Source organism: Leguminivora glycinivorella, chromosome 11 (assembly GCF_023078275.1).
Source record: "Leguminivora glycinivorella isolate SPB_JAAS2020 chromosome 11, LegGlyc_1.1, whole genome shotgun sequence".
Lineage (NCBI taxonomy): Eukaryota > Metazoa > Arthropoda > Insecta > Lepidoptera > Tortricidae > Leguminivora > Leguminivora glycinivorella.
Genome location: NC_062981.1, coordinates 13,217,053 through 13,228,992, shown reverse-complemented (window position 1 = coordinate 13,228,992; position 11,940 = coordinate 13,217,053). Strand labels below are relative to the sequence as shown.

General features: G+C 37.7%; 1 protein-coding gene and 1 long non-coding RNA gene across 2 annotated transcripts in view; one reads left to right on the top strand and one right to left on the bottom strand.

Moving 5' to 3' along the window:
* Positions 1–234: 234 nt before the first annotated feature.
* Positions 235–11,940, bottom strand: part of LOC125231050 — a 72,428-nt gene continuing 60,722 nt past the window's right edge. Inside the window, exon 5 of the mRNA XM_048136394.1 lies at positions 235–503. Within this exon, the coding sequence (XP_047992351.1) occupies positions 342–503 (162 nt within the window). The 3' untranslated portion in view covers positions 235–341. The remainder of the gene's footprint in view (positions 504–11,940) is intronic.
* LOC125231051 lies at positions 2,706–5,061 on the top strand. The gene is made up of 4 exons (XR_007177587.1): positions 2,706–2,930; positions 3,017–3,264; positions 3,706–3,859; positions 4,997–5,061. It is a non-coding gene; the product is annotated as an uncharacterized LOC125231051 (long non-coding RNA).

Genomic DNA, 11,940 nt, shown 5'->3' with positions numbered 1-11,940 from the left:
AATATTACCACACGAGGCAGACGGACAAAGTTTAAAAGCCTGAGAATAAATGTTTACACCACAGGAATGTTTACATCTATAATTGAATTAAGATTCGCTTTGTCTACAACAGCAAAAACAGTAATGATCTTGTTCTTGTGAGGAACAGGTATAGTAAGAATTTTGGTAAGTAGGTACTCATTTGCTGGAATTTGTATCTGAAATTAATCTAAGAGATGCTTGCAGCGCTGTTGTCAACGAAATGCGGTGTCTTTTTCGGTGGCTCATTCACTTGCTCGTGTGCAAGTGAGATTCTGTCAGGTAAATGACGGTGTAGCTAATGTTTCAGTATGCCGTCATGTCTATGAGTTTTTGAGATGGTGCGGGTCGTGGTCGCAGCGCCGCAGCACGGCGAAGTGCGTCATCTGGAAGGTGTTCGTGGAGCGACAGCCGCGCTCAAGGGTCCCCGTCATCGTGTAACCCATGTTGAAGTCCGCCTGCGTCACGTTCGTCGTTAGGTATAACTGTTGACAAAATTGAATTTTATCAATTTGACTAATTTTCCACGCACATTGGATGACTAAATCTATCAATTTATAAGTGCCTAATATTCAATTGTCACATGCAATTCACCTATCTGGAAATCAGGATCTAAAATTAATGATCAAACGAACTTACCTGTACGTGAAGTTCGATCATAATTATATGAGTAGCTTCATTCGACGCGATTTGTTTACATGTTGTAGCTGGGCTCCACGTCACAGCCTTGCACGGATATTTAAAGTAGGGAGGTTTAAAAATCCCCTACTGGCAACACTCCTCAGTTCCCCGATCCATACCGTGTATCCCGATATTCATATTCGTTAAAAGCCTTTTTTTTTATGGGGTGGGAATTTATTGGGAGGGTTATTAATAATCGCGTCGAATGAAGCTACTCATATAATTATGATCGAACTTCACGTACAGGTAAGTTCGTTTGATCATTAATTATATTTCCTAGCTTCATTCTTAGCGATTTGTTTACATGTTGTAGATGTTGAGAGAAATAATATTAATACAAAAAAGAAAAAATATTTCAACATTTTATTTCGAAACGAAAAAATAAACTAGGTATCTTATTTATATTTAGCATTATTAAACAATTTTAATTAGTGTGTGAAGTACAAGACAGAACTGCTTGAGCAAATTGATTTTTGTGGTCGACTGCAATTTCCCTATTATAGAATTTAGCAAACACGGAGGAGGACGGAGTCCAACCCGCCGTTTTTCGAATCACATCTAAGTTTATGCCGAGCGAATTGGCTCTGGATATAGCCGCGTGCCGGGTGCTGTGTGCACCGAATATGGTGGTATCTAAACCACTCTGTTTTAGTGTGTCCTTAATCCAATGGCTTAGTCGCTGGGATGATAATTTCGAGTGAGGTCTTCTGTAACTAATGAATAAATTGTCATGATCACCTGACCGCAGAGACCTGGTTTTGTTAATGTAAGAAATCAAACATCTCGCTGGGCATATATTTGGATTTTGATCAAAAAATGGCAATTTTAATAAAGGTTGTGTTGAATTTAAGCGGGATGTTTTTATTAGATCTGGTATCCTAATTAAGACCTCTGTATTATCTATAATACTAACATTATTTAATTTAATCAAGGTCAAAGTTTGCACTCTATGTGCGGTTACAAGTGCCAATAATGTTGACAACTTTTTTGATAAATTTTCTAAATCAAGTGAATCATTTGGCCCTTTATTTGATAAATAACGAAGAACAATACCAGGGTCCCAAGTTAAATCATATTTAGGGGCAGTCGGTCTTAGACGAAATACACCTTTCATGAATCTTTAATTCGCTCGTCTTCTAGATATGCCGGACCTAACAACAAAGAAATCGCAGACTTATGCGAATTTATTGTACCATATTGAGCACCATTTTCATAAATAAATGCTAAAAAATTTATAACATCGGTAACAGACGGCTTCAAATAATTTATACAATGATTATTAGAGTAAATTAACCAATTCTTTAAACAACTGTCATATTGCTTGTAAGTATTTTCTGAAAGGGATGACATTATAATCTCTATGGACGTATCGTTCAATAATTTCTGTGATAACGATTTCCGGACAATTTCACGGCAACCAATGTAAGCGTCTTGTTCAAGTTGTGGGACAATCTGAAAGGAGATTTTAACAAGTTAGGATTTGGTTCAAAATGTATGAAACTCGACGTGGCAATTTTTCTCAAAATTGGAAACCAGGGCTAAGTAGGCCAATATGGCACAACCAAAATTCCTACGGCTTTATCTAATATAATTTTCTGTAAGATTTTTAATATGATGGAAAAAGGTGGAAATGCGTAGAAGAAGGTATTATTCCACGTGATTGTAAATGCGTCTACTGCCCAGGCGTCTGGGTCGTTCTTCCACGACACATACCGGCGGCACTTAGCGTTGCTTCGGCTAGCGAACAAATCTATTGTAGGATAGCCGTAGGTATTTACAATCACTTGAAAAGCATCATCAGATAACTCCCATTCTGTATCAGTAAATTTTTTGCGCGAAAGATGGTCTGCCTCTATATTTTCATGAGTATTTATATAAGACGCAAATAGTATTATTTTTCTGTCTTCACACCATTGCCAGCGGGCGAAGCATGGAAATGTGATAGAGATAATTTGACAGTTAGGGTTCAATAAAATGACAGTAATTTTCGATATATATCTCTCTTAACATGCTGGCTCGTTAGAGTATGAAGTTAGTTATACATTTATAGCAGTAAGTGACCGAGCTGATAAACGTCAATTCGCATAACATGCTCGTTGGATACATTTGACAGATCGTCCCATTTTGACAGTTTGGGGAGTTAATTTTAACTAAGTGGTTCTGAGGTCACGATAAGCTTTATCGTCGAAGTAAAACTAGTGAATCGATCTATTTTAAAGTATAAATATCCGGTAAGCATCCGTTTTCCATGATTATATTGGAAGTTTATTAGTTAGAAAGTTCGGCTATGTATACTATTCACATAATTTCTTTGCAGGAAAGTCAAATTATGCTATACCTACTCGACGCCGCTGTAGAAGAAAATTTTGTCGAAAATTCCAATACACGGACGCTTCAAGAGACGCTCGCAACCCGTCTGATAAGTACGATGAAGAAATGCATAAGAAATGGCATAAATAAGTATTTACAGAGTGCATAAGGAGGCGACAGTGCATTTCACATTCCCCAACTTAACGCCGAGAATCACAAATCTAACAACCATGATGGATTACCTAGTGCCCTGAGGTAAAGCTACTTAAAATTGACATGATTGCAGTGTATCTAGTTAAGTAAATACATTCTTGATGCCTAACTAATATTAATGTAAAAGTTTGTATGTTAGAGACAGACAGAGCTGCTTCAAGCAAACATCATCATTTCACAAAACTCCCACATAGCATCATCATTGTTATCAAAAGCACTTCAAAAGTATCTTTGCCATACCTACTCTAATATATCTGTTGAACAAACACACAAAATCAGCTATTACTTTGGCAAAATAATTATTTATTCATATCCCAAGGAGAAATATCAACTTGAAAAAATTGCAGCTGTTCTGATTACTTATTTGTTTTAATGATAGATCTATGGGACTAAATTGGATCCAAATTACCAGAATAGTAGGTATTTGTCTACTTGTACAAGGCTTTTTTATTTTATTTTACATATTTTACTAATTTGTTTTAGGTTCTTAATTACCTATCCACCCTAGCAGAGCTAGTGCCAACTACCAACACAAGACTAGACAAGATTATGGCTCATCCATTTGGTAGACTACTGTGATATGACCCAGCATCTCAATCAATTGACATTGTACATATCTGCTGTCAACAGAAGGCAAGTAAGTCATTTGAGTACCTACTAAACCATTAGACATAAAAAAATAATTAGCACTATCACTATAAGTACCTATTGATTGTGTAGTGAGATAGGTAGGTAGCTATTGTTTGACCTCTGAGAATGAAAGTCTTTAGTACCTTGTTTACAAAGGATATGTATTGCCCCATAAATGATTTAAGTAGCTATGTTTAAGCAGGTTTATAATTTGTAAACTTGATTGCAATTATCCTTTTTATTAAACTGTTTATCATCATCATCCTCCTTGCGTTATCCCAGTTTTGCCACGGCTCATGGGAGCCTGGGGTCCGCTTTGACAACTAATTCCAAGATTTGGCATAGGCACTAGTTTTTACGAAAGCGACTGCCATCTGACCTTCCAACCCGAAGGGTAAACTAGACCTTATTGGAATTAGTCCGGTTTCCTCACTTCACCGAAAAGTGACTGGAAAATATCAAATGACATTTCGCACATAAGTTTCGAAAAACTCATAGGTACGATCCGGGGTTCGAACCCGCGACCTCAGGATCGAAAGTCGCAGGCTCTCACCGCCAGTCCACCAGCGCGTTATTATTAAACTGTTTATATTAAATTAAAATTAGATATAAATTTAGACAAACTCACACAATGGCGAATAACTATTTATGATTAATTTTACACTGTTACAGTGTGTTTATTCTGTTCCAGTGGATTCCAATTGTATAGGAGTATGCTGTAGTTTTAACGCTTTCACAGAATATACCATCATTTATTTTATGAAAATAAAGTTATTATCTAGGTCAGTTAAGGCAATTCAAACATCATGTTCCCTTTATATAAGGTATCAACTCACTTTCAAGTTTACTCTCTCCTCCCACCAGACACGTTGTCCCTGTTTCTTTTTATATTGATAATTTGCCACATTTTTTGAACCAAGTAGGTACAACCTAAAAATAGACTTCTTGTGTGACAATAATTTCTAAACTGCTGCTTACATTTACAGTTAACTAATTAGCATCCTAGACCACTCTAGAACCCCTTCTTATTGATACTGTGCTTTATTTGGTATATAAGTCAGTTTGAATTTTACTGTAAAAGGATCCTACCGTAGCCTAGGATTCAGATTGGTTGCCTGTACCTGTTTCTTTTTTATTCTTCCAGAAAATTCGTGGTTCAAGAGGAACTATGGAAGAGGTGCCTCTCGGCCTATCTAAGCATGATGCAATACTGCAACTGCTGGCTGTTGTCAAGAGCGTACACAATAAACAATTATTTAGGACATTATTTTGTTTTACTATCACACTGCATACAGCCTTAATAAAATCTGATAGTCACCTCTGTGCCGGCGAGAATATTGAAATAGGTAAATAATACAATTTCCAAAATAAAATATTTTTTTTATTTGACAAAAAACATTAGTATGTAAATTTCAGGTACAGTAGGTGTAAAATCTACTTAAGACATTTGTATATGGGTTCTGAGTTAAAATGTACTGTACTGTTGTGTTACGAAACCCAGAAAAATATAAATTAAAGAAAATAGGTACCATTTATTACTGGCATTTGTACACTATTTTTCATCATAGAAATGTACATAATCTTTGTCTAAATCTAATGTCTAAAATAGGCCCTTAAGGCATTGTATCCCTCGCTGTACCGCAATGCTGATAAGTTGTGTGAGGAAGTCGCCAGCTCTTCGGTCATTGAAATTAAGTTCTGCACTGTTAAAACTTTCACAAGTTCAGATAACTGGAAATTAGAGCCATTCTCCATATATTTCCATATTTTTTATGTATGTCGTATAAAAATATTGAATTAATAATCTTTATTGTCACAACACTCACAACTTAATACAGTTTATATAAAGTAACGAAGAAGTGCAAAAACAAACAAACTAATCTAACAAGTAACCTTTCTTAGGTGCAGCTCTATTAGTTTTGAGCGTTGCGAGGGTTTCAAGGCACAATGGTTATACAAATTTTGCCCCGAGGGAAACACCAATTTTTTCACCACAGCAATACGAGGAAATACTAACTGTACCTAAATCAAAATCATCAATTTATTAAACATATGCGAGTAGGTATGATATGATTCAAAAACACCATACCTACTTAAAAGGCAAAATCTACCAGCCAGCTTAGGACAAGTTAAAATCTGTATGAAACAACTTTGCAATCTTGCGGATAAAATTCAACCTTCTCATCCGTTTTTTGGAGAATGAAGAGAGCTTCTACCAGTTGGTGTGGTGAAAAAAGAATTTTGTATTTTAAAGTTTAAAAAAATGCAAAACACATCCACTTTATAGTATTTGAAATAAAATACAAAATAGTTTTTGATAAAAGTATTTAAAATTGAAAATAATTAATATCTCTGATTAGATCGACATCAACTTTTTGTGTTTCCTCGATATCTTGAGTGTTTTCTAATATACATACCATGACTGAAACAAAAACAAAATAAATTAAATTAGAGAGGTCACCTTTTATGGTAACTTTAATGATGAATAACCATCTTAAATAAGTCATATGATGTAAGTATATAATATTCAAAATAAACATCCATGGTTCCGGGACAAATATACATATACAATCCCTAGAATATCTGCTTAGAAGGTAGGGTCACTATGCGCTAAGCCAAACTAGTCATTAGACCCTTTAGCACAACTTGCCTACTTGCCTAGTCGCGCGCGCGAGTCCATACATCAAACGCGACTTCAAGTATGGACTCGCGCGCGACAGGGCAAGTTGTGCTAGAGGGGCTGTTAAATGTTTATGAATCATCATCATCCTCCTTGCGTTATCCCGGCGTTTGCCATGGCTCAAGGAAGCCTGGGGTCCGCTTTGCCAACTAATCCCAAGATTTGGCGTAGGCACTAGTTTTTACGAAAGCGATTGCCATCTGACCTTCCAACCCGAAGGGTAACTAGGCCTTATTGGGATTAGTCCGGTTTCCTCACGATGTTGAATAAAGGACTTAACATACATACATACAATCACGCCTGTATCCCATAAAGGGGTAGGCAGAGCACATGAAACCACTAAAGCTTCAGGGCTACTCTTGGCAAATAAGGGGTTAAAAGAAAACGAAACTGTGGCATTGCAGTGAAAGGTTGTCAGCCTCTCGCCTACACCACAATTTAACCCATATCCCATAGTCTCCTTCTACGACACCCACGGGAAGAAAGGGGGTGGTAAAATTCTTAACCCGTCACCACGCAGGCACGCTAAAGGGCTTAATTATTACAAAAGTAACACTCACACTTATAACTTTTCTGGACCTATTTCAAACTATTTCAAACAAGTTGGTTTTATGGCATTTAGTTCAATTACACCTCACTGGCTGAATGGTTCAGTGAAGTATGGTTCAGTGTCACATTGTTTTTCTTTTTCTGCAGCTGTAGAAAGTATGACAAGAAGGAGCCACATCATGTTTAACTATGCAATGGTAGCCTGCAACAATTATTAGAAACTGGATTTGGGAAAATATATATATGATTAACAAGAGACATTTATTATAGTTATTATAGTTATATATTACGTATCCTCTTAAATATTTCACTATCATTCTCCTGCCCGCTTGTCCGTCTTGCATCAACTGAAAAATATAACAAAAGCAATTAATAATGTAACAAACTACAAGAACCCAAATATTACCATTAGTATACTAAGTATTGTTAGTTCATTAAACTTACCATTTTTGGTGGAATTCCTTTAGTTTTTACAACACACAACTTACTTTCATCTTTGACTTCTATGTTTTTCGGGTGTATGTGACATTTGTCAATATGTCAAATCAAACTTTGACAGGTGTCACAGCTGTCAATTTGAAAAATCCGTGCATTTTATTGTTCCAAAACACATCCCGCAATGAAATAAAGGCAGCTATTAAACGGATTTTTATAAAAGACAACAGTGGTCACTCACACACTTATCATTTATCTATCGACGCGTTCATTTTATTAAACCCCGATTTATAACTTTAGTATGCTTTGAGCTACAATATAATTCCACTTTCGGTAGACGATAGAGATATATTTAATGACAGACCATAATTGCCCTGCAGATGTCGCGACATATGCTATTTAAATGTGGGTATTGAATACTGCCCATGCGATTAATACAAGAAATGGCAGTAACATTATCAATCCTTAGTAACAATTCACAATTTGACACGTGTTTTGCAAATGTCTTTAAACCTAAAAAGGGCAGCTATTAATTCTAGGCTATTAATATGCATGTCTTTTTCATTATCTTTCCAAAAACTGTAAACTTCCTGACTATTACAAAATGATCCAAATCCGCTTAAAGAAGCGTCTGAAAAGATCTCCAATTTAAATTTGTTAAATCTAAAGGGATTGTTGGACCCTACATTGTCAATCCACCAATTAAAATCATCTTTAAATTTACTAGGCAACGAGATTACTTGATCGTAATTTGAGTTTTCTAAAAGGCAAAGATATTTATGTCTTTCAAATTGTTTAGTGTACAGCCATCCATATTGGACGGCTGGGCAGGCGGATGTCAGGAGTCCGATAAACGCGGCAAAGTCGCGTAACTTGCATTTTGTAAGTGATTTAAACTTAATTGATTGTTCTAGTATTTTAGCTTTCTTATTCTCCGGGAGACTAAGTGTCATGTTCACTGAATCAAATATAAATCCTAAGAATTTGCATTGCTGTTTTGGTGCCAAACAGCTTTTCTCAACATTAATTATGAACCCAAGATTTTCAAGCATATTTTTAGTAAAAGTTACATTCTCCTGCCATTCTAAGTAAGTTCTACCAAAGCAAAGTATATCGTCTAGATAGATAACTGACATGTAACCATTCGATCTCAAGTTTTCTATAACAGGTTTAAACAGTTAAGTGAAAACAGTACATAAACCAATTTAATGTACTTCACATTAAATTTATATAACTTATTGTTATATTTAAACCGAAGAAACCGTTGGTGATGTTCATGTACAGGGATTAAAAAATATGCGTCTTTCAAATCAATAGATGCCATAAAACAATTTTTGGTTATTAGTTTTGACGCTGTCCTATAATCCTCCATTTTAAAATGTTGAGGTTTTATAAATTTATTTAAACATTTTAAATTTAAAATAAACCTTTTGTCGCCATTTGGTTTTGGAACAAGAAATATGCTTGATAAAAAATCGTTATCTACGTGATCACATTCTGAGATAGCCTGCATTTTTAACAATGACCCTATTGCTTTAGAATATTCAGTATGCTCAGTATCTGATTTCGGATAAACACTTGGAGCATCAGGACGAAAAGGTGTACAAGTGAATGGAATTTTATATCCTTGTAACCATGATAAAACTGTCTGATCGTCCGTGATTTGTTCCCACTGTGACAAGTAATATCGAAGCCGGCCGGCGTACGCTACCTCTGCGTCTATCGTCTCCTGCTCCTCCAGGCCGGGCGCTCCGCGGTCCCCGTCGTTGAGAGCCGTGGCCGTGGCGTGGCTCGCTGCGCTGCGACTGGCGACTCCTCCCGCTGTACGAGTAGTCGGCTTTCGGCCTTATTTTCCGAGGCGTCGTCTTCCAGTTTAAACGATTATTGCCATTGTAACGATCCGTTTTCACGAAGTTATTTATGTGAAATTTGTTGGAACGAACATTTTTTGCTTGTTTCAGGTCGGCTCCGGACTGTTTTATTGTTTTTGCAGATTTTAATTTCTCGGATACATTATCTCCAAACAAAAACTTGTTGCGCTTGGTTTCGCTAAGTACATCTTTCATATCAGGGTTAATCGCTGAAATGACGAATCCGCGCCTCGTCTTAGTATCCGAACAGTGGCTATCACACAGGAGCCTGCAAGCGTCGCTAATCGGTTTCAAGAGGTGGTGTGTCGTTCTTTAGCAATTATTAACTCGGCCGCTTGATTAAGAGCGGCAATCGCTATGGCAATCTGATTTTGTTTCATCATAATGGCGTTGTCTCGTTTTACCAGATTTTCCGCTAACGCCGTTCTCACTTCCGGATTCAGCAATGGCGCAACTAATAAATCACAGTTTTCAGGAATAAGATAGGATTCAGTTAATTTATCTTTAGTCTCTTTGACTAACCCTTTATCTAGAATCTCTTGCCATCTCGATGCTAAATCTTTATGTGTCGGTTTCCCCATTTTTATTTCTGATTTCGGTGCGTCGCCTAACACTTCTAGAATCTCATCATCGAGATCTGTAGAGTCTTGTGTGTTCACAGGATCAGAAGTCGAAGGCGCATTAGTGACAGTTGGCGGCGCGGGCGCGGGTGGCGGCGGTGGCGGCGCGGGAGACGATGGCGGTCGAGGCGCGGGAGTGGGCGCGGGCGCCGGGCCCCGCGCGACGCGCGGCGGGGATGCGAAGGCACATAAATCACCTCGATCGAGGTTTTCTGACACATCGCTATCTGATCCTAAAACAATTAGTCTGTCTTAATACGCGTTATGCGACATCAGTTCTGTATGTATTTTGTGAAAGAGATAGCCCTGATGGCGTCTCGCATCACACATACAAAGTAGGGATTAATCATTTAAAATATATGACAGAGATAGCCCTGTTGGCGTCTCGCATCATAATTGGACATTTTTGCGTGAAAGAGATGGCCCAGTTGGCGTCTCGCATCACGAGTGAACACTAGCAATTTCAATATGTGCAGGCTTGTGTAGCTTACGAGCTACTTACACACTTAACATCATTACAAATTACTTTATACGATATGTATAATATAAAAAATAAAATATCACCATTATGAGGGTATCGTAACATATAAAAAGAAAAAAATATTTTTTGAGGGTAGGTTATTGACAAACTCACCTTCATTTTCGTGATCAGAATGAATCATGATTCTTTGTCGCTTGGAATTTCGTAGTAATTGTAATTCCAGTAATTTAATCTTCCTCCCGATGTCGTCATTTTCTTCACACATTTTTCGTTTCGACATGGTTGATAACAACCAGCTAACAGTTTTTATTTATTTTTTTAATAAAATCGTGTGACGTGCGAAGGCTATGAGCACGGAAGCACAGAATGAATATCGGGATACACGGTATGGATCGGGGAACTGAGGAGTGTTGCCAGTAGGGGATTTTTAAACCTCCCTACTTTAAATATCCGTGCAAGGCTGTGACGTGGAGCCCAGCTACAACATGTAAACAAATCGCTAAGAATGAAGCTAGGAAATATAATGGAGAAATATTATCAGGTGCCGTAGCCGAATGACATTTCTGCGACGTGAAACGAAAACGAAACGCCGCGAAAGGTAGTCTGGCTCTGTCGCGCCAATACGCAAGAGCGATAGAGATAGGTATCTACGAGCGTTTCGTTTCGTGAGCGTTTGTGCCATTCGGCTCCGGGGCCAGGATCAGTCACAGACACCTTCTTCTAAACGTACCTAGGTACATAGTATCTAGTTAAGTATGATCGTTTGCCTTTAAAGCACCCATGAAAATCAAATAAGACTAAGGCAAACTCAGTTTCAGCGGCTAATCGTAGCTCAAACAGCAAACATAGTCAAGAGACATCTAACGCCCCTAATGGCACCCCAGTGTTTAGACAAGTTCCATGTGACGTTATCTGGGTAAAGGGACCTTATTGTCGATGGCGCTTACGGCGTTATGAGCGATGTTCGTGTACAAATACGACGCCGCGTATTGTGGCGTATCCTAGCTCTGACTATCGTACTTGCGTATACTCGTATACTGTGTGACAGAGCCAGTTGTGTATGCACGGAATCATTGCAACATTTGTATGTTTGGCTAGAGGCCCTGACTATGACTATCTCATTGCGATGAAAATTGAATACTAAAGCAAACTTAGTTAGTGCCTGTGACTAATCGCTTAAACGCAAACATAGTCAATATACCCAATACCTAACGCATCTAATGACATCTCCTCAGCTACGATTAGACCACGATTAGACAGTAATGAAGTGAGGTGTATCTTAGTTACGGTTAGACCATGGTTAGACAGCCAGTAATGAAATGGTGTGTACCTACCTTAGCTATATGAATAGGCCACGATTAGACAGTAATGAAGTGACGTGTACCTTAGCTACGATTAGACTATGGTTGGAAGTGGTATGTACCGTAGCTACGAATAGACCTCGTCAGTAAT